Source organism: Bufo gargarizans, unplaced genomic scaffold (genome assembly GCF_014858855.1).
Source record: "Bufo gargarizans isolate SCDJY-AF-19 unplaced genomic scaffold, ASM1485885v1 fragScaff_scaffold_57_pilon, whole genome shotgun sequence".
NCBI classification, from domain to species: domain Eukaryota; kingdom Metazoa; phylum Chordata; class Amphibia; order Anura; family Bufonidae; genus Bufo; species Bufo gargarizans.
Window position 1 is genome coordinate 138,616 of NW_025334142.1, and position 24,153 is coordinate 162,768.

Genomic DNA, 24,153 nt, shown 5'->3' on the forward strand with positions numbered 1-24,153 from the left:
CCAAAGTGAACTCTCGGACAACCTTAAACTTACACTTCTAGTACTCCCATCTAATGGGAGAATACATGAAAGATACATATGAGCATTCACAAGACATAGACATACATGTCTTTTACCAGATGGTTGAGGGCCGCACAGAATGGTATCGAGGGCCGCATGTGGCCCCCGGGCCGGAGGTTGTGCACCCGATATATGCCGACATATATGCATATATATGGGCCCTTTTTCTGGGCCCGTCCAGTTCGGATGTGTATGCATACATGGAGATGTATGTATGCCCCCTTGGCAGCATACATCTCTATGTATATAGTGTACAGTCATGTGAAAAAATTAGGACACCCTTTGAAAGCATGTGGTTTTTTGTAACATTTTTAATAAAAGGTTATTTCATCTCCGTTTCAACAATACAGAGAGATTAAAGTAATCCAACTAAACAAAGAAAACTGAAGAAAAGTCTTTTCAAGATCTTCTGTAAATGTCATTCTACAAAAATGCCTATTCTAACTGAGGAAAAAGATAGGACACCCTCACATGTATTCCCTCTTAAATTGGCTCAGATCTCACACAGGTATATCACACCAGGTGCACATAATTAGTAGATCGTTACTCTGCATGTTGAATGAGGCTTGCCCTATTTAAACCTCAGACATTTAGTTTGGTGTGCTCCTGACTGTTGAAGTGAGAGTGAGCACCATGGTGAGAGCAAAAGAGCTGTCAGAGGACTTCAGAAAAAAGATTGTAGCAGCCTATGAGTCTGGGAAGGGATTTAAAAAGATCTCAAAAGATTTTGAAATCAGCCATTCCACTGTCCGGAAGATAGTCTACAAGTGGAGGGCTTTCAAAACAACTGCCAACATGCCCAGGACTGGTCGCCCCAGCAAGTTCACCCCAAGAGCAGACCGCAAGATGCTAAAAGAGGTCTCCAAAAACCCTAAAGTGTCATCTCGAGAACTACAGCAGGCTCTGGCTACTGTTGATGTAGAAGTACATGCCTCTACAATCAGAAAGAGACTGTACAAGTTTAACTTGCATGGGAGGTGTGCAAGGAGGAAACCTTTGCTTTCCAAGAGAAACATCGAGGCCAGACTGACATTTGCCAGAGATAAAGTTGACAAAGACCAGGACTTCTGGAATAATGTTCTTTGGACAGATGAGTCCAAAATTGAATTATTTGGACACAACAGCAGAGGACATGTTTGGCGTAAACCAAACACAGCATTCCAAGAAAAGAACCTCATACCAACTGTGAAGCATGGAGGTGGAAGTGTCATGGTTTGGGGCTGCTTTGCTGCAGCAGGACCTGGTCAGCTCACCATCATAGAATCCACTATGAATTCTACTGTGTATCAGAAGGTGCTTGAAGAACATGTGAGACCATCAGTTAGAAAATTAAAGCTGAAGCGGAACTGGACCATGCAACATGACAATGACCCAAAACATACTAGTAAATCAACCAAAGATTGGCTGAAAAAGAAGAAATGGAGAGTCCTGGAATGGCCAAGTCAAAGTCCAGATTTGAATCCCATTGAGATGCTGTGGGGTGACTTGAAAAGGGCTGTACGTGCAAGAAACCCCTCAAACATCTCACAGCTGAAAAAGTTCTGCATTGAGGAGTGGGGTAAAATTTCCTCAGACCGATGTCGAAGACTGGTAGATGGCTACAAGAACCGTCTCACTGCAGTTATTTCAGCCAAAGGAGGTAACACTCGCTATTAGGGGCAAGGGTGTCCTATCTTTTTCCTCAGTTAGAATAGGCATTTTTGTAGAATGACATTTACAGAAGATCTTGAAAAGACTTTTCTTCAGTTTTCTTTGTTTAGTTGGATTACTTTAATCTCTCTGTATTGTTGAAACGGAGATGAAATAACCTTTTATTAAAAATGTTACAAAAAACCACATGCTTTCAAAGGGTGTCCTAATTTTTTCACATGACTGTATATTATGTGGGTATGGGTGCATATATGTCTATGGATATGCCCCAAACATCTATGGACATATATGTACCCCTATGTATATAAGATATGCATATATATATATATATATATATAGTAATATATATTACAGGTGGGCTTATTATGCCTGCCCCCTATATCGATTATTATTATTAACCCTTTTGTATTACCCTCCCTATAACACCAACGATATATATATATTATTCCCCTGCTCTATACCACCAACGATATATATATATTATTCCCCTGCCCTATACCACCAACGATCATACTTACCCTTACCTTCCCCTGCATTAACCCTTACACCACCAATGGACCCTAATTCCCCTTTAGGCCCTGGTTCCCTTGGATTACCCCTAAACCCCCTATAACCCGTGGTCCCCCTTGGTAACCCTTACCTTCCCATGCTCTGAGCCTAATTCCCCTGTGTTTCCCCAGGATCCCTCATATCTCCCGCTCAACCCTTATACCTACCCTGGTATTGCTCCTGTGCTTCTACCCCTGATACCGCTTCACAGCTGCCCCGCTTACCCCAGCAGCAGCTGTGTCCGTATTTACCCCTTGTTATTCCCCGTAGGGAGAGTATATTGTATGTATGTGTATTATTGTAATTATAGTTAGATTCTAGGGAGGAATTGGGACTGTGTTAGCGTAGTTAGAACTGTATTAGTGTGTTGTTATAGTGTATTTATATTGCTGTTTGCTGCTATAAATATATATATATATCTATTCCCTTGATATAGATATACACTCACCTAAAGAATTATTAGGAACACCTGTTCTATTTCTCATTAATGCGATTATCTAGTCAACCAATCACATGGCAGTGGCTTCGATGCATGTCGGGTTGTGGTCCTGGTCAAGACAGACAATCTCCTGAACTCCAAACTGAATGTCAGAATGGGAAAGAAAGGTGATTTAAGCAATTTTGAGCGTGGCATGGTTGTTGGTGCCAGACGGGCCGGTCTGAGTATTTCACAATCTGCTCAGTTACTGGGATTTTCACACACAACCATTTCTAGGGTTTACAAAGAATGTTGTGAAAAGGAAAAACATCCAGTAGGCGGCCGTCCTGTGGGCGAAAATGCCTTGTTGATGCTAGAGGTCAGAGGAGAATGGGCCGACTGATTCAAGCTGATAGAGGAGGCGGATGGGCTACAACAGCAGAAGACCCCACCGGGTACCACTCATCTCCACTACAAATAGGAAAAAGAGGCTACAATTTGCACAAGCTCACCAAAATTGGACTGTTGAAGACCTGAAAAATGTTGCCTGGTCTGATGAGTCTCGATTTCTGTTGAGACATTCAAATGGGAGAGTCCGAATTTGGCGTAAACAGAATGAGAACATGTGTCCATCATGCCTTGTTACCACTGTGCAGGCTGGTGGTGGTGGTGTAATGGTGTGGGGGAGGTTTTCTGGGCACACTTTAGGCCCCTTAGTGCCAATTGGCCATCGTTTAAATGCCACGGGCTACCTGAGCATTGTTTCTGACCATGTCCATCCCTTCATGACCACCATGTACCCATCCTCTGATGGCTACTTCCAGCAGGATAATGCACCATGTCACAAAGCTCGAATCATTTCAAATTGGTTTCTTGAACATGACAATGAGGTCACTGCACTAAAATGGCCCCACAGTCACCAGATCTCAACCCAATAGAGCATCTTTGGGATGTGGTGGAACGGGAGCTTCGTGCCCTGGATGTGCATCCCTCAAATCTCCATCAACTGCAAGATGCTCTCCTATCAATATGGGCCAACATTTCTAAAGAATGCTATCAGCACCTTGTGGAATCAATGCCACGTAGGATTAAGGCAGTTCTGAAGGCAAAAGGGGGTCCAACACCGTATTAGTATAGTGTTCCTAATAATTCTATAGGTGAGTGTATGTATTTATGAGCAAATATATTATACTGTGATGTATAGTGTGTTAATAAATACCTTTTATTTAAGCACAGCGTGTAATCTTTTGTAGTAGTAAGGCACCGCAGCAATAGCCGAAGGTAATTCAGTGTAGAGTAAGGCAATCAGTAGTGATTTGTTGTTAATTTAGGCATAAATAGGCGGAGTCATCACTAGACGACTCACGCCTATTTAGGAATATTAATTATTGAGATTGGCATAAATATCAATAATTAATAGCCCCTTTAACAGAGACCACCTGTCAGGATGACTGAAGCTAAGCTCAAAGTCGACCGGGCAACATGGCAATGTCCCTAAGTATAACAGTAATCCCACTAAGGAATGGCTAGGGAAAAAAAAGGTTCTGGAATGGCCAGGTTCTATATCCACTCATGATGCTGGAGAGATGAAAAGTGGCTGTGCATACTGCCCATGGAAGAATGGGATAAACCTTTTGTTTAACACATTATTGCAAATTCAGTTTTTTTACTCAATTCCATCACTTATCTTCATCTAGATCAAATGAAGATCAAAGATTAATTTGTCCAAATAAGTTAGCAAACACAAAACAAGGACACCCATGTAAACATTTTTTTTTTCATAATACCACTCTGGATTCTGGATGCATGAATACCGTTCATTCGGAAGGAAGAGAGGCTCTTCTTTTCCAACATGGATCCTGGTCACAGTTGAGGTCAGTTTATATAATTTTGGTGTTCAGCAGATCCAGGCTAATTCCACCATAAAAGTAAATTATCTTATTAGGCGTTTAATGTTTGTGAATAGCCTGATGGTTTGAAAACCTTTTTTTGCTCTTATAGCATTTTCCACATTCCAGACAAGAATATGGTTTCTTCTCTGTGTGAATTTTTTGATGAGTTTCAAATTTTGATTTCCTTGTAAAACACTTTCCACATTCTGAACATGAGAAGGACTTCTCCCCTGTGTGATATTTTAGATGGTGATCCTTAAATTTGGTTTTTGTAGTAAAACATTTCCCACATTCTGAACATGAATATGGCTTCTCTCCTGTGTGACTTTTCTCGTGGATAGCAAGATTAGATTTATTTGTAAAACATTTCCCACATTCTGAACATGAGTACGGCTTCTCTCCTGTGTGAATTCTCTTATGTATAACAAGACTTGATTTATCAGTAAAACATTTCCCACATTCTGAACATGAATATGGCTTCTCTCCCGTGTGAATTCTCTTATGTCTAAAAAGACTTGATCGATCTGTAAAACATTTCTCACATTCAGAACATATAAATGGTTTCTCTCCCGTGTGAATTCTCTGATGATCCCGGAGATTGGCTTTAGTATTAAAACGTTTTCCACATTCTGAACAGGAATAAGGCCTCTCACCTGTGTGACTTCTCTCGTGTTTAACAAGATGTGATTTTTGTGCAAAACATTTCCCACACTGAGAACATGGATACGGCTTCTTTCCAGTGTGACTTCTCTCATGTATAACAAGATGTGATTTATTAGTAAAACATTTCCCACATTCTGGACAGGAATATGGCTTCTCTCCTGTGTGAATTCTCTCATGTATAACAAGATGTGATCTATTTGTAAAACATTTCCCACATAGTGGGCATGCACACAGCTTCTCTCCCGTGTGAATTCTTCTGTGTGCAAAAAGAACTGAGCTTCTTGAATACTGTTTCCCACAGTCACCACACATAAACCTTTTACCCTGGTTCTGCCCGATACTTGTGGTAACAATCTGTGACTGCTCAGTAAAATATTCCTCATGATTAGGGGGATTATATGATAGATCTGTACGGTGAAGTTCTGAATGTACATTTTCTCCTGATGTCCTGAAGTCCTGCATGATATCTTCATCTTCTACTTTATAACTGTGTGATAAGATGATGTTCTTACTGGGAATTTCTGTAAGGATTAAAAAATGGATTGTGTTATTTTATATTTTTTCCAAATCACAAAATAGAGACATTTATAACATTCCTATGAGGCTGAAAACACAGGAGAAGTGAAATGGGTCCATTTCTTTTGAACCCTAACCCTTTTGAATCCACCCTTGGCTTTGGCTAAACAAAAAACACACTAAAAACCTGCCACAAAAACAACCATAAAACCTGCACAGGTCATTCCATCCTTATAGCATTTTGTAGAACACTTTCAAATGTGTCAATGGCAAAGTCCAGGTATCTGGTCTACATTCAGCAATACTCTTATTACAAAAAACAAGACCTGATGTCTTACAAGACCGTCCTCTGAAACACATTTAGCCCTTCAATACCAATTGGTCATCACTTTAATACAACTTCCAGTTTTCCTGCACTTGTCACTGCTCTGATATAAGACAAAGAAAGCACTTGCTGGTACCACCCAACCTGAGTATGGTGAACCCCTCCATGATGCTCACTGGACATCTGATCATGGCCACAGTCTACCTTTAACCCCTTTCCAGCACAACCAGCTATGGTCTTCATTAGGGATGATCGAACTTCAGATTTTGAAGTTCCTGTTCAGATTGGGGTTTATACTGAATTGCGTTATGGATTCCGTTACCACGGACCATAACGCAATTCCATGACGGAATGCATAACAGAATGCCTTTAGAGGACTCCAGCATAACAAAAACCGGACGGATCCGTTATGCTGGCCATAGACTTCTATTATGACGGAATGAATAATGGAATGCCTCTAAAGGCATTCCGTCATGGAATTGAGTTATGGTCCGTGGTAACAGAATCCATAACGCAATTCAGCAAATACCACAACACAAACTCGAACTTCAAAATATGAAGTTCGCTCATCCCTAGAGCTCCAGCTTATCTAAGAGGTGCCATCTGGGGCAGTACCCCTAGTTCTGCAAAGACCTGTCGACACCTCCCCACAGGCATTCTAACTTCACCCTTGGGGACACTCCACAATACCCCCAGGCACCTCAGGGCAGTTGTATATGAAGGCACAGCCTTAATGTTTCCCAAGAAACTCTATAAATAATATTCGGGGTTCTGCTCTTCAACTTAGATATTTAAAGGGCCAGTGACCCAATTTTTTTATCAGTTCGTACACTGAGCTACCCAAATACCAATAATCTCAGCCTTGCATAAAACTCCCAACATGCTATACTAGACCTCACTAGTCCAGCTCAGAAGGGCCAGGAAGTGGAGAGGCACAGAAAATTGCAAAGCTCTCTCAGGGCCAAGCCTGGCCCCTCTGAACCCCCCAGAGATGTTATTTGTAGACCGTTTTTTCCCAAGGTCAGAGATGACATCCTATGCACAGCCAGAAATAATCCACCTTCACCAGTGGAAGGTTCAAACATCACCATCTTTCAAGATCTAGCTAGGTTCACACTTTCCAAAAGAAACATCCTGAGACCTTTGATGGAAGTACTCCGCCACAAGAATATTCCTTATACATGGCTATTCCCTTTTGGGCCATCACTTACTGTGGAAGGCAAGAGATATACCCTGAGAGATCATGCCGAATTACCAGAACTTCTACAACTTCTGAAGATCAAGGAATTTCATATCCCAGAATGGTCCCCCATACAAGATCTGGACACCATGCCTACTATACCTCTGCCAACTCCCTGGGAAACAGTGGGCACGGAAAAAAGAAAAACAAGATATGCAGGCGTCAAGGGAAGAAGGCCTTCAGAAGGATGGAATAGGACTTCACCTGATTTATCTGGCAGCGAATAGGTTTAAAGTTAATACCCATCTCAGGGGAACAATTTCTGAGTTTTTGTGGGCAGACTGGGGCCGGCTCGATTACCTAATCAAGGGGTGGAAGTTCAATTTTTCAGGTGGCCCAGGTGGGCTCTAGTGGAACGACCCCGGCCTGTCACCAACTTTGATGTTGACAGGCAAGAGCAGGCACTAATGCCCTTAGTTTGTCGATCAAGCATATCTTGCCTGTCAACCCTTTCCACTACAAAACGATATGACCTCCAGACCTAGCCCTGATGCTGGATGAAAAGACAGACTAAATGTTCTCATTTCAGCTTTTTTGGCTGATTTATTATTTCATATGTTATGGTTTTGTATGTTACAGTTTGACACAACCTTCCTCTCCTTCTCGCCCTCACCACACAGACACCTATTACTATTTCATCCAGACAAATTTGTGCAAATCTTCCCAAAACCAAATTATGGATAACAATAAATGTATCACCTACAATGTTAGAGGCCTCAATTCAGCCGTCAAAAGAAGCCAAATACTACACCACTTTAAAAAGGACCGAGCAGACATCCTCTTACTACAAGAAACAAAAACCCCCTCCTTTCATAGACACTACTTTAATCATTGGTTCCATTCACATACACTAAAAACTCTAAAGGAGTATCTATCGCTATAGCCAAGTACTTATCATTTGAACAATTAGATACGTATTCAGATCCAGACGGTAGAGTACTAATAGTAACAGGGAAAATAAACGGCAATCTGATTACAATAGCCAATTTATATGCCCCTAACACAAAACAGCCGTCCTGGATCCGAACTACGATGACCTTAACGCTGGGTTCACACCTGAGCGTTCGCGATGGAGCGTTCTGTATGCGCGATTGTACCGGCGTTTGCAATCGCGCATACAGAGACAAGCAAACGCCCATTGTCACGCGTTCCCGAAAGTCTATGTACGGGAACGGGCGACAAGACGCCCCAAAGAAGCTCATGTACTTCTTGGGGCGTCGGGCGTTTTACATCGCGATCGTACGCGCTGTAAAACGCCCAGGTGAGAACCATGCCGATAGGGAAGCATTGGTTTCTCCTTGTTGAGCGTTTTACAGCGCGTAGGAACGCGCTGTAAAACGCTCAGGTGTGAACCCAGCCTTATAGATAGTCTAAGGAAGGGAGAATTAATTGTTGGAGGCGACCTTAACGTGGCTCTGGACTCCTTAATAGATACCTCTTCAGAGAAATCCTCCCTCTCATACAAAGCACATAAAGAAATCACTACAATCCCTATCCCTTACGCTGGGTTCACACCTGAGCGTTTTACAGCGCGTTCCTACGCGCTGTAAAACGCATAACAGGCAAGAACCAATGATTCCCTATGGGAATGGTTCTCACCTGGGCGTTTTACAGCGCGTACGATCGCGCTGTAAAACACCCGACGCTCAAACAAGTGCTTGAGCTTTTTTTTGGGCGTTTGTCGCGCGTTCCCGCACATAGAAATTCGGGAACGCGCGACAATGTGTGAACGCCAGTCTCTGTATGCGCGATTGTAAACGCCCGTACAATCGCGCATACAGAGCGCTCGTTTCCGAACGCTCAGGTCTGAACCCAGCCTTACAGATGCTTGGCGTTTCGCACATCCATCACTCCATCCCACACAACTCGTATCATAGGATCGACTACTTTTTCCTCCACCAGACATCATTAAATAAAATACAATCAGTAGACCACTTCCCAGTCGAATTAGTTCTAGAACTATCTGAACACAGACCCTCTAGATCACCATGGCGACTCAATGAAACTCTACTGTCTATACCAGACATATACGCCAACATTCTGAAATCCTTAGAGTGCTACTTGAAACACAACTTGAACACTGAAGTCCCTACCCCCATAGTGTGGGAGGCACATAAGGCTACGATAAGAGGGGAGCTCATTTCATTAGGAACATACCTGAAAGAGACTTACAAATACAACACCTTCAACTAGAGATTAGTAAGCTAGAGAAACTCCATAAACATTCTCTAGCCACTTCTCACCTTCAGCAACTCGGCTCGGCTGCAGTTACAGGACATTTTAAATAAAAATCTCGCTAAAGTGTTTATGTCTGTGAAGCACTCTTTTTACGCTCACGGGGATAAAGCTTTGAAACTGATGATGTCCTTAATTAGGAGACAAAAGCCTCCTTGTACACATATATCTGAAAAATTCTACACCTCCCTTTATCGGATTAAGCCATCAGAAACAAACATACAGGCACAAGAAAAAACAAAATCGGCTATTACAGGCTTCCTATCAAAACGGTCTCTCCCCACTCTCTAGCCAACCTCCCATGCTGGCATACTAAAACCATTAGAAGAGATCAGGTCTACCCTGTCAAAGTGCCCAAAAGGCAAAGCTCCCGGCCCGGACGGTTTCCGTTGCTCATATTACAAAAAAACTTTCTCCTTGACTCTTCTACACCAACTGACAGAAACGTTCAACGCCTACCTTTCGGGTAACCCTATTCCAAAACAATCGCTAGAAGCTTATATCACACTGATTCAAAAGGAAGGGAAAGACCCTACAAATTGTGGCAGTTACAGGCCAATCTCCCTGCTAAACACGGACCTGAAACTATACGTGAATCTGCTGGCAGGCAGATTGTGGCCTTTAGTGCCAAAGCTCATTTCTAGTGATCGGGTTTGTGGCGGGCAGAGAAGGAAAGGATAATACAATGAGAATATTGGCCTTGTTGCAGATATCCTCCCAGAACAAACTACCTTTGGTCTTATTAGGGACGGATGTCGAAAAAGCCTTCGACAGGGTGGACTGGACATACATGCAGCAAGTTTAAAATCACTTCGAGTCCCCCCCTTTTAAAGAGGCAATTTTTACAACAGCCAGACTACGCATCAACAACTCCTTAACGTCCCCATTTCAGATCAGTAACGGTACGAGACAGGGCTGCCCTCTTTCCCCAATTCTATTTGTACTCTCCCTAGAGCCCCTGTTACAAAACATAAGAGAACACCCGGACATAGAAGGTGTCACAAGCGGGAAAACCTCCCATAATGTAGCGACATACGCAGACGACATTCTGATAATACAGTCCTGATCAAAAATCATATTTTACATTGTTGGATCTTAACAAGGTTCCAAGTGGAGCTTCAGCATGCAACAAGAAGAAATGGGAGGGAGACTAAACATTTTTTGAGCATTCAATTAATTGAAAGTAACGATTAAACTGAAACAGGCTGTTTTTCAGCTGATCAAAACTTTAGGACCACATGCCTTTAAAAGACCAAATCTGTGCAAAGATGTGGATTCATTGTCATCTTCTGTCAGGTAGTCACACGTTGTGATGGCAAAGGCAAAAAACTCTCCCTTTTTGACCGTGGTCGGGTTGTTGAACTGCATAAGCAGGGTCTCTCACAGCGCGCCATCGCTGCTGAGGTCGGACGCAGGAAGACAGTCATTTGGAATTTCTTAAATGATCCCTGAGGGTTATGGAACAAAAAAGTCAAGTGGAAGACCCAAAAAAATTTCACCAGCACTGAGCCGGAGGATCCAATTGGCCGTCCGTCAAGACACTGGACGATCCTCGACCCAAATTAAGGCCCTTACTGGTGCTGACTGCAGCCCCATAACCATCAGACGGCATCTGAGACTGAAGGGCTTCAAAAACAAAAAACGTCTTCAAAGACCTCGTCTCCTTGAACGCCACAGAACTGCTCGTTTGGACGTTGCAAGAGAGCACCAAACATGGGACATTTTAAGGTGGAAGAAAGTTTTATTCTCTGATGAGAAAAAAATGTAACCTTGATGGTCCTGATGGTTTCCAACGTTACTGGCAGGACAAGCAGATCCCACCTGAGATGTTTTCTACGTGCCACAGTGGAGGGGGCGCCATAATGGTCTGGGGTGCTTTTTCCTTCAGTGGAACAATGGAGCTTCAAGAAGTGCAGGGGCGTCAAACGGCCGCTGGCTATGTCCAGATGTTGCAGAGAGCATTCCTCATGACTGAGGGCCCTCGTCTGTGTGGTAACAGGACAACGCTACAGTACACAATGCCCGCAGGACAAGGGACTTCTTCCAGGAGAATAACATCACTCTTTTGGCCCATCCTGCGTGTTCCCCTGATCTAAATCCAATTGAGAACCTTTGGGGATGGACGGCAAGGGAAGTTTACAAAAATGGACAACAGTTCCAGACAGTAGATGGCCTTCGTGCAGCCGTCTTCACCACTTGGAGAAATGTTCCCACTCACCTCATGGAAACGCTTGCATCAAGCACGCCGAAACGAATTTCTGAAGTGATAAACCATAACGGCGAAGCTACTCATTACTGAGTTCATGTTTGGAAGTTGGATTTCTGTTTGGGGGGGGTTTAGTTTTTTTTGGAGGTGTGGTCCTAAACTTTTGATCAGCTGAAAAACAGACTGTTTCAGTTTATTTGTTGTTTTCATTAAATTGAATGCTCAAAAAATGTTTTGTCTCACTCCCATTTCTTCGTGTTGCAGGTTGAAGCTCTACTTGGAACCTTGTTAAGATCCAGCCATGCTAAATAGGATTGTTTGCCATTTTTCAAGTGGTCTTAAACTTTTGATCAGGACTGTAATACCAAATCCTATAAAAGCCTTCCTAGTACTTTAATCCATATTTGAGGAATATGGACATATATCCAACTTTAAAATAAATGCTTCCAAATCAGAGGCACTGGGAATGAAGATTAGCACTGAGGAGCAAGAGTTTTTACAATCAAACTACCTCTTCCAATGGCCAATCTCTCATATAACCTACTTAGGCCTCAAATTAAAGAGGACCTTTCACCTGGAAAAACATTGTGAACCAAGTATACAGACATATACAGCGGCGCCCAGGGATCTCACTGCACTTACTATTATCCCCGGGCGCCGCTCCATTCTCCCGATATAGGCTCCGGTATATAGTAGGCGGAGTCTGCCCTTGTTCTGCTGGGCGTCTGTAGCGCTGGCCAATCGCAGCGCAGAGCTCACAGCCTGGGAGAAAAAAACTGGAGGCAGAGTCTGAGCAGGCCAAATGTCAGTGTTAAACTGACATTACAATACACTGCAATAAATGACTATTGCAGTGTATTGTACAGCCATCAGACCACTGGGTATTCAAGAGCCAAGTGGGACTTGGTAAACACAAGTGTCTAAAAAAAAAAAAAATTGCTCTCTCATATATCTGCTCATTTATAATTGGTGAAAAAAAAAAAAAAAGATAAATTAAATGGCACATAATTGGTATCACCGCAGGATGACACTACTTATCCCACATGTTGAATGCTGAAACAAAAAAGAACAATGATGGAATTGCTGTTTTTGTCAACTCAACCCCCCAAAAATGTATAAAAAGCAATTAAGTTAGGTACCCTAACCCCAAAATGGTACCAATAACAAGTACAGCCTTCTCACAGCTTTTCCTACGCCAGTGATGACCCGTTCATCGGTCTCATGGCCTAGGCACAGTGCAACTCCATAGAAGTGAATAGGGGAGAGCTGCGATACCAAGCACGGTCACTATACAAAGTATGCGCTGCGCTTGATGAGCAGGGAGAAGACCGTGGCACTCACAGGAGCGGAAGTGCCTTCCCAAACAGCTAAACAGCGGGGGTCCCGGGTGATTTGAACTTCCGGAGAATATGCTCCGATTAGAGATGAGCGAATTTTAGAAAAATTTGATTTGGCCAGTCTGCCAAATCCGAATTTATTTGCGGCGAATCGCGTTCAAAAACGGCTATTTCCTGGCTGGGGAGAAACACTGTGCCTGTATAGTAATATAGAACACTGTGCCTGTATAGCGGTGTAGAACGCCGTGCCTGTATAGCGGTGTAGAACGCCGTGCCTGTATAGCGGTGTAGAACGCCGTGCCTGTATAGCGGTGTAGAACGCCGTGCCTGTATAGCGGTGTATAACACTGTGCCTGTATAGCGGTGTAGAGCACTGTGCCTGTATAGCGGTGTAGAACACTGTGCCTGTATAGCGGTGTAGAGCACTGTGCCTGTATAGCGGTGTAGAGCACTGTGCCTGTATAGAGGTGTAGAACACTGTGCCTGTATAGCGGTGTAGAACACTGTGCCTGTATAGCGGTGTAGAACACTGTGCCTGTATAGCGGTGTAGAACACTGTGCCTGTATAGCGGTGTAGAACACTGTGCCTGTATAGCGGTGTAGAACACTGTGCCTGTATAGCGGTGTAGAACACTGTGCCTGTATAGCGGTGTAGAACACTGTGCCTGTATAGCGGTGTAGAACACTGTGCCTGTATAGCGGTGTAGAACACTGTGCCTGTATAGCGGTGTAGAACACTGTGCCTGTATAGCGGTGTAGAGCACTGTGCCTGTATAGCGGTGTAGAACACTGTGCCTGTATAGAGGTGTAGAACACTGTGCCTGTATAGCGGTGTAGAACACTGTGCCTGTATAGCGGTGTAGAGCACTGTGCCTGTATAGCGGTGTAGAGCACTGTGCCTGTATAGCGGTGTAGAACACTGTGCCTGTATAGCGGTGTAGAACACTGTGCCTGTATAGCGGTGTAGAACGCTGTGCCTGTATAGTAATATAGAACACTGTGCCTGTATAGCGGTGTAGAACACTGTGCCTGTATAGTAATATAGAACACTGTGCCTGTATAGTGGTGTAGAACACTGTGCCTGTATAGCGGTGTAGAGCACTGTGCCTGTATAGCGGTGTAGAGCACTGTGCCTGTATAGCGGTGTAGAGCACTGTGCCTGTATAGCGGTGTAGAGCACTGTGCCTGTATAGTGGTGTAGAGCACTGTGCCTGTATAGTGGTGTAGAGCACTGTGCCTGTATAGTGGTGTAGAGCACTGTGCCTGTATAGCGGTGTAGAACACTGTGCCTGTATAGTGGTGTAGAGCACTGTGCCTGTATAGTGGTGTAGAGCACTGTGCCTGTATAGTGGTGTAGAACACTGTGCCTGTATAGTAATATAGAACACTGTGCCTGTATAGCGGTGTAGAACGCCGTGCCTGTATAGCGGTGTAGAACGCCGTGCCTGTATAGCGGTGTAGAACGCCGTGCCTGTATAGCGGTGTAGAACGCCGTGCCTGTATAGCGGTGTAGAACGCCGTGCCTGTATAGCGGTGTAGAACACTGTGCCTGTATAGCGGTGTAGAACACTGTGCCTGTATAGCGGTGTAGAGCACTGTGCCTGTATAGTGGTGTAGAACACTGTGCCTGTATAGCGGTGTAGAGCACTGTGCCTGTATAGCGGTGTAGAGCACTGTGCCTGTATAGCGGTGTAGAACACTGTGCCTGTATAGCGGTGTAGAACACTGTGCCTGTATAGCGGTGTAGAACACTGTGCCTATATAGCGGTGTAGAACACTGTGCCTGTATAGTAATATAGAACACTGTGCCTGTATAGCGGTGTAGAACACTGTGCCTGTATAGCGGTGTAGAGCACTGTGCCTGTATAGCGGTGTAGAGCACTGTGCCTGTATAGCGGTATAGAGCACTGTGCCTGTATAGCGGTATAGAACACTGTGCCTGTATAGCGGTGTAGAACACTGTGCCTGTATAGCGGTGTAGAACACTGTGCCTGTATAGCGGTGTAGAACACTGTGCCTGTATAGTAATATAGAACACTGTGCCTGTATAGCGGTGTAGAACACTGTGCCTGTATAGCGGTGTAGAGCACTGTGCCTGTATAGCGGTGTAGAGCACTGTGCCTGTATAGCGGTATAGAACACTGTGCCTGTATAGCGGTGTAGAACACTGTGCCTGTATAGTGGTGTAGAGCACTGTGCCTGTATAGCGGTGTAGAGCACTGTGCCTGTATAGCGGTGTAGAACACTGTGCCTGTATAGCGGTGTAGAGCACTGTGCCTGTATAGCGGTGTAGAGCACTGTGCCTGTATAGTGGTGTAGAGCACTGTGCCTGTATAGCGGTGTAGAACACTGTGCCTTGCAGTAACACACATAGGGAGTCTGCTGTGGTAGTGATAATACTGTGAGTCCGTATGACATGCAGATGACGGGCGTCGCTCTTAGAATCACTGCACACTTCACTTATTCACCTTCACGGGGCCAAAACTGACCAAATAACTCCAGTGTGACCTCAGCCTCACAGGTCCATGTTAGCGCCAAGAAGAAGCGCACTCCTTTTACACCGCCGTCAGCTGATTCCACATAGATGTCTACAGAACCTGTTCTATTAACCCCTTATACAAGTAGAGCCCCCGACAGAGTGGAGAGGGGGTCAGCAGTAAGTCTGTGTTGACGTCACTGATTATTTTGCCCTTCCTCTGATCCGTCAGAAGAATAACCCCCAAAAAACAGATCCTGTCTGTGGAGCGTCCGCCGTCACTTGGTCAGCATCTGCTCAGTAATCCATCAGTATTGGTAAAGCCAAAAAAACAGGAGTGGATCCAAAACAGAGATGACAGTGAATGGGATATTTGTATGTCCTCTGTGTTTTGTACCCACTCCTGCTTTTGGCCACCAAATCACAAGCCGATTCTGATGGGACCATCCAGGCCTTACAGCTGCTACACAGACAGGATCCGGTGTGCGTCTCATTTTTCCTTCCTTCTGACAGATCAGAAGAAGGGTCAAATAAATGATGATGTCAGCCAGGCCGAAAGGCAAAGTAGTGGCCCAGTCATGAAGTGGGGAGGGTGGGAACAGCATGAGAAGTCCACAGAGTGGCCCTATGACATAGTGGTGAGGTGGAAGCAGCATGAGAAGTCCACAGAGTGGCCCAATGACATAGTGGTGAGGTGGCAGCAGCATCAGGAGACCACACAAGGTGACTTAGTGTGGAGGTGACAGCAGCATCAGGAGACCACAGAGTGACCCGGTAACATAGTGGGGAGGTGGCAGCAGCATCAGGAGGCAACAGAGCGGCACAATGACAGAGTCTGGAGGTGGCAGCAGCATCAGGAGGCTACAGAGCGGCACAATGACAGTGTGGAAGTGGCAGCACCATGAGGAGACCGCAGAGTGACAATGTGACATAGTTTGGTGGGAGCAGCAGCATCAGGAGAACACAGAGTGACCCGGTGACAGAGTGGGGAGGTGGGTGGCAATACCAGTACCAGCAAAAGATGGTGGGTGAAAGAAGGAGCACTTGGCATCAGATGTGTGGCATCAGGCGGGTGGCAGCATCAGTATAGTAGCTGAGGCAGGTACCCAGAAGAAACCGGTCTCTTTTGTCAATGTGTTGGTGTGGCACCATGGATGATCTAGTCTGATGCATCAGGCATTTGTGGGTGGAAATGCTGGCTGACCTACACTTGATTCATCTTGACAAAGGTCAATCTCTCCACATTTTGGGTGGACAGGCAAGTTCTTCTTGGGAAAACTATGGCCCCCGCCGCACTAAACACCTGCTCTGATGCCACACTACTGGGCGGGCAGGACAGCTTTTCCAGGGCAAATCCAGTTTGGCTGCCCAGTAGTCCAGCGGATCTTCAATGTGGGGTGCATTTTGCAGCTTTTTGGTTTGGTTGAAAAGGGACCTTTTCCCTCTTGGGGCGTGTTGTGCGCCTGTTATATAATTTAGGGGACATCTTATATATCGTAGGATATCAAGAGGGATGACCAATTCCCTACTCTCGCTCTCTCTCGTCAATCAGAGCGATAGGTTTACGCCATCACAATTTTCTCGCAAACAGATTTAAATCCTTAATCCAGTTAAAAAGGTTAAATGATGACACTGGCACAAAGGATAACCCTCAGTATCGCCATTTCTGCTTCCTGGATAGGTCTAGATGACAAACTCAATATCTGACTGGATATGCTGCCGATGCAGGTGGAAGACTCGGTGTATGGGGAGGGGATCTGGGAGGGTTGCGTGTTCGTAGATGGTACGAATTTCCTTATTCTAAAAAACGTGGGCCTGTGTCTTCCTGTCCCCCCCGTCCGCCTCTACCTTTCTGTCGCCCCCTCCCTCTCTTCTTGGAGATTCCCTCTCTTTCCTTTTTACTTTCAGAGAGATCTGAAGAGTCCCGCTTCTGTAAATACTTGTGTATACTCAATTCTCTCTGAAGTCCTGCAAGTCCCGATTAAATTGACGATGCTTTCGTTCTTTTAGGTTATATTGGTATTTTCTAGGGTGTCTTTCAACCTCTCTGTTCAGATAATCAGGTTCTTGTTTGAATTTCTGTGTCTATTTGTTCCCTAGGTTTGTTCTCCAGGGTAGCTAGGGTGGCTTTCTCTTCCACCAGGAGGAGATGCATAAAACGGAGGGAACTATTTGTCGCTCCTCCCATTTACGCATAAGGGTTGCAGTTCTGCATCTACTTGCCGGGGCTAATGTGATTCTCAACCCTCTCGGAACGATTTTATGTGTTAGGTAACTTTCAAGGGACTGGACCTCCCACCAGGAGGAAATTTGCTCCTTGTAGGTCTTTGTCACTTCCTTGAAAATTACCTTTAAAGGTATTTAGTTAAGGTCAGTGTTTTCTCAGAGAAAACCTCCTCTGCTTCTGACAGACACTCATTTTTGTCCAGTCCGGTTGCCAAAAAACCAGCCATGCCCTGTCTAAATTGCCTACTCAGCTAGTAACACGACCAAATTGTGCATTGGTCACTGCCTGGTAAACAATTGGTATCGTGCTCCACAATTGTGTATATATTTAGTCTGAGATACCATTAAAACGTAACATTTATTGTAATCATTTAAATCCCTAAATGTGTGTGATATACACCAACCGCTGCGCAATTGGTGACCCGGAGCTAGGGATGGAGGAGACTAAGGCCCTCCACCTCAGCACGACGAAGCTGGGCAGTCTCCATTGCTGCGCAGGGACAGGGAGGGTCTTATAGGTGTCCACCGGCAAGTTGGGGTATTCGGATTGTGCCTTGCCACCTGAAGGTATATCCAGTGTAGAGTGAGACTAGTCTTCAGAGACCCAGCATTAGTCTCGCCCATCCCTAGCTCCGGGTCACCAGTTCACCCGAATATCCACTGGGCTTCCTTTTGAAGCAGTGACAAGTCCTAGTTACCACCTCTCGGCGACCTTTTAATCAATTCAATGCCCTGAAAACTGACTGATTCCACCTTGCCATCATGGCACTCACTGACGTGGCGGGGTACCGGTGTGTCATTCAATTTGGCTATATCCGAGATATTCGCGTTTGGTTTTACCAATGTATTTAAACCCTGCTGAGTCCGCCCTCAGTGACCTGTTCTATTAGTGGAGGTGTATGTGATGGATTAGTGAGCGCGAGTACTTCATGTATCTGCTCACCGCTCCAGCCAGTGACGTGTGTGCATGGTAGTCTATATGTACTCGGCCCTACATCGGACACCCGTTATTAGTGGGGTCATTCCCTATATTTCTAAACATTCTTTACAAATAGCGATTTATTATTTGGATGTTTAACGTTCCTATCAGGCTGGTCAATGTATTGTGCAGTAAGGGACGTATTCCTACAAACGGATTTAGGGTTAGTCTGTAGTTGCTGGAGGACTCTGGAGGGGCTTTTTATTCTTCATTTCAGCATCTCAATAGAGGTGGAGAGACTTTCTCTGGTTTATGTGGCTTTGTAGCCTGGTCTCCGCTCCTCAGAGGATTGTGCGCATTCCCTGCCTAAGGGAGCGGTTAACGGACTTCTCTTACCATGGACTGGGACCTCTGAATCCACTGTCTCCATCCAGTATCACATACCTGTGGTCACATGGACTGGGACCTCTGAATCCACTGTCTCCATCCAGCATCACATACCTGTGGTCACATGGACTGGGACCTCTGAATCTACTGTCTCCATCCAGCATCACATACCTGTGGTCACATGGACTGGGACCTCTGAATCCACCGTCTCCATCCAGCATCACATACCTGTGGTCACATGGACTGGGACCTCTGAATCCACCGTCTCCATCCAGTATCACATACCTGTGGTCACATGGACTGGGACCTCTGAATCCACCGTCTCCATCCAGTATCACATACCTGTGGTCACATGGACTGGGACCTCTGAATCCACCGTCTCCATCCAGTATCACATACCTGTGGTCACATGGACTGGGACCTCTGAATCCACCGTCTCCATCCAGTATCACATACCTGTGGTCACATGGACTGGGACCTCTGAATCCACCGTCTCCATCCAGCATCACATACCTGTGGTCACATGGACTGGGACCTCTGAATCTACTGTCTCCATCCAGTATCACATACCTGTGGTCACATGGACTGGGACCTCTGAATCCACTGTCTCCATCCAGCATCACATACCTGTGGTCACATGGACTGGGACCTCTGAATCCACCGTCTCCATCCAGCATCACATACCTGTGGTCACATGGACTGGGACCTCTGAATCCACTGTCTCCATCCAGCATCACATACCTGTGGTCACATGGACTGGGACCTCTGAATCTACCATCTCCATCCAGTATCACATACCTGTGGTCACATGGACTGGGACCTCTGAATCCACCGTCTCCATCCAGTATCACATACCTGTGGTCACATGGACTGGGACCTCTGAATCCACCGTCTCCATCCAGTATCACATACCTGTGGTCACATGGACTGGGACCTCTGAATCCACTGTCTCCATCCAGTATCACATACCTGTGGTCACATGGACTGGGACCTCTGAATCCACCGTCTCCATCCAGCATCACATACCTGTGGTCACATGGACTGGGACCTCTGAATCCACCGTCTCCATCCAGCATCACATACCTGTGGTCACATGGACTGGGACCTCTGAATCCACTGTCTCCATCCAGTATCACATACCTGTGGTCACATGGACTGGAAGGTCCTCCTCCACCTCACTCTTACACGGGGGATCGCCCATCATCCGCTCTTCTTCATCCTCCACTTTGATATCAGTCACATCTTCCCCCCGATTTGTCATCTGTAACAATTCAGGACAATACAGCAGACAGGTGGGACATCTAACAGATCCACATAAGAGACCCCCACCATCTATGACCAAATTTTTTGCATCGAGGATTTGTTTGCGTCACATGACCACGCAGCGGGAGTGATTGCAGGAGCGGCACTTGCTCCCAGCCAATCCCAGTGCTTCTCTCATATACAGCTGATTGGTTAGAGGTAAGACAAATGGTGATTGGCTATAAACAGATTGGGGCGGGGCTTAGCACAGCCAGGAAGTGTGGTGGTTTCAGGTTAGTGTGCAGTGCATCGCCCTGGCTGCTGTCACGGGGTTGTCACGGTTACTGCCTGAGGTAGGTGATGCTTTGTGTTACCTGAAGAATGGGTATTAGGCTGGCTGACGTTAGCGATGTGCTAATATTAGCGCCATCTCACTGCCTGAAGCCTTTATTGGAAAAAACTAACTTTTATAATATGCTAATTAGCCTCTAGGGGGTGGGGGGGGGGGGCGTTGCACCTGCTCCTAGAGGCTCCGCTCTCCCACCTCTGGCCACGCAGCGCTGCTCTCCTCCTGCCGCCCCTGTGCGCTGGGAAGGTCTCGCGCCGTTCAGTATTCGGTGCAGGCGCAGTGAGGAAGCCAGCAGCTGCTGAGCGCCTTTCCCTTATTGCGCCTGCGCCGAATACTGAACGGCAGGAGATTTACACTGCAGACACGGCCGGCGGGAGGAGAGCAGCGCTGCCTGGTCCTGTCAATCAAGGCAAACGGAGCCTCTAGGAGCAGATGTAACGCCTCCCCCCCCCCCCAGCTCCTAGAGGCTAATTAGCATATTATAAAAGTTAGTTTTTCCCAATAAAGGCTTCAGGCAGTGAGATGGCGCTAATATAGCACATCGCTAACGTCAGCCAGCCTAATACCCATTTGTCAGGTGACAGAAACCCTTTAAAGAAGCAACCTGTGGCATTAAGTGCACTACAAAGCCCAGCAAGCCCTCAGCTATTTATGCCATGCAGACACTGAATAGATATTGTATTGGAAGGTGGGGGGATTGTTGCCCCTTGCAGTATAATATCACCATTTGCCCCCCCCCCCATGCAGTATAATGTCTCCTTGGCCTCAGCCACACCACTGGGGTGGGGGAGAGCTGAAGGCACTGGGGGGGGAACAGAGCTGATGGCACTGGGGGGGAACAGAGCTGATGGCACTGTGGGGGGAACAGACCTGATGGCACTGTGGGGGGAACAGACCTGATGGCACTGGGGGGGGAACAGAGCTGATGGCACTGGGGGGGGAACAGAGCTGATGGCACTGGGGGGGGAACAGAGCTGATGGCACTGGGGGGGGAACAGAGCTGATGGCACTGGGGGGGGAACAGACCTGATGGCACTGGGGGGGGAACAGAGCTGATGGCACTGGGGGGGAACAGAGCTGATGGCACTGGGGGGGGAACAGAGCTGATGGCACTGGGGGGGAACAGAGCTGATGGCACTGGGGGGGAACAGAGCTGATGGCACTGGGGGGGGGGAACAGAGCTGATGGCACTGGGGGGGGGGGAACAGAGCTGATGGCACTGGGGGGGGGGGAACAGAGCTGATGGCACTGGGGGGGGGGAACAGAGCTGATGGCACTGGGGGGGGGAACAGAGCTGATGGCACTGGGGGGGGAACAGAGCTGATGGCACTGGGGGGGGGAACAGAGCTGATGGCACTGGGGGGGGGGAACAGAGCTGATGGCACTGGGGGGGGGGGAACAGAGCTGATGGCACTGGGGGGGGGCAGAGCTGATGGCACTGGGGGGGGGCAGAGCTGATGGCACTGGGGGGGGGCAGAGCTGATGGCACTGGGGGGGGGCAGAGCTGAAGGCACTGGGGGGGAACAGAGCTGAAGGCACTGGGGGGGAACAGAGCTGAAGGCACTGGGGGGGGGGGGAACAGAGCTGATGGCACTGGGGGGGGGGGACAGAGCTGACGGCACTGGGGGGGGGGGACAGAGCTGACGGCACTGGGGGGGGGGGACAGAGCTGACGGCACTGGGGGGGGGGGGACAGAGCTGACGGCACTGGGGGGGGGGGACAGAGCTGACGGCACTGGGGGGGGGGGACAGAGCTGACGGCACTGGGGGGGGGGACAGAGCTGACGGCACTGGGGGGGGAACAGAGCTGACGGCACTGGGGGGGGGAACAGAGCTGACGGCACTGGGGGGGGAACAGAGCTGACGGCACTGGGGGGGGAACAGAGCTGACGGCACTGGGGGGGAACAGAGCTGACGGCACTGGGGGGGGAACAGAGCTGACGGCACTGGGGGGGGAACAGAGCTGACGGCACTGGGGGGGGAACAGAGCTGACGGCACTGGGGGGGGAACAGAGCTGACGGCACTGGGGGGGGAACAGAGCTGACGGCACTGGGGGGGGAACAGAGCTGACGGCACTGGGGGGGGAACAGAGCTGACGGCACTGGGGGGGGAACAGAGCTGACGGCACTGGGGGGGGAACAGAGCTGACGGCACTGGGGGGGGAACAGAGCTGACGGCACTGGGGGGGGAACAGAGCTGACGGCACTGGGGGGGGAACAGAGCTGACGGCACTGGGGGGGAACAGAGCTGACGGCACTGGGGGGGGAACAGAGCTGACGGCACTGGGGGGGGAAACAGAGCTGACGGCACTGGGGGGGGGAAACAGAGCTGACGGCACTGGGGGGGGGGAACAGAGCTGATGGCACTGTGGGGGGGAACAGAGCTGATGGCACTGTGGGGGGGAACAGAGCTGACGGCACTGGGGGGGGGGGAACAGAGCTGACGGCACTGGGGGGGGGGAACAGAGCTGACGGCACTGGGGGGGGGGAACAGAGCTGACGGCACTGGGGGGGGGGACAGAGCCGACGGCACTGGGGGGGGGGGGGAACAGAGCCGACGGCACTCGGGGGAATCAGAGCTGATGGCACTGGGGGGGGGGGGGACAGAGCTGATGGCACTGGGGGGGGAACAGAGCTGATGGCACTGGGGGGGAACAGAGCTGATGGCACTGGGGGGGGAACAGAGCTGATGGCACTGGGGGGGGAACAGAGCTGATGGCACTGGGGGGGGAACAGAGCTGATGGCACTGGGGGGGAACAGAGCTGATGGCACTGGGGGGGGAACAGAGCTGACGTCACTGGGGGGGGGACAGAGCTGACGGCACTGGGGGGGGGACAGAGCTGACGGCACTGGGGGGGGGGACAGAGCTGACGGCACTGGGGGGGGGACAGAGCTGACGGCACTGGGGGGGGGACAGAGCTGACGGCACTGGGGGGGGGGGCAGAGCTGACGGCACTGGGGGGGAACAGAGCTGACGGCACTGGGGGGGGAACAGAGCTGACGGCACTGGGGGGGGGAACAGAGCTGACGGCACTGGGGGGGGGGGAACAGAGCTGACGGCACTGGGGGGGGGAACAGAGCTGACGGCACTGGGGGGGGGGGGACAGAGCTGACGGCACTGGGGGGGGGGGACAGAGCTGACGGCACTCGGGGGGAATCAGAGCTGATGGCACTGGGGGGGGAACTAATGCACTTGGGCTGATCGTGCAGGGGGAAAGAAGGGTGTTGGGGACTGATGGCAGAGGATCTGATGAGTTTTTATAAAGGAAAACAGTCTATTAATAAATTTTTCTTATTAGATTACTCGATTAATCGTATAAAATTATCGGTAGAATACTCGATTACTGAAAAAATCGTTTACTGCAGCCCTATACAGGACCCCCCTGTATAGATGTGTATATGGCTCAGCTCCATCTACCTGATGGTTCTCTGGGAGCTTCTCCTCTGGACAGTCCTGGGAACA

General features: G+C 47.9%; 1 protein-coding gene across 1 annotated transcript; it reads right to left on the reverse strand.

Annotated features, from left to right (window-relative positions):
• Positions 1 to 3,925: 3,925 nt before the first annotated feature.
• On the reverse strand, positions 3,926 to 20,296 carry LOC122922639 (gastrula zinc finger protein XlCGF17.1-like). The gene is made up of 2 exons (XM_044273316.1): positions 20,240 to 20,296; positions 3,926 to 5,753 (listed from the first exon to the last, which is right to left on the reverse strand). The coding sequence occupies exon 2, from the start codon at positions 5,692 to 5,694 to the stop codon at positions 4,627 to 4,629; it is 1,068 nt and encodes a 355-aa protein (XP_044129251.1). The 5' UTR covers positions 5,695 to 5,753; positions 20,240 to 20,296; the 3' UTR covers positions 3,926 to 4,626.
• Between the last annotated feature and the right edge of the window lie 3,857 nt (positions 20,297 to 24,153).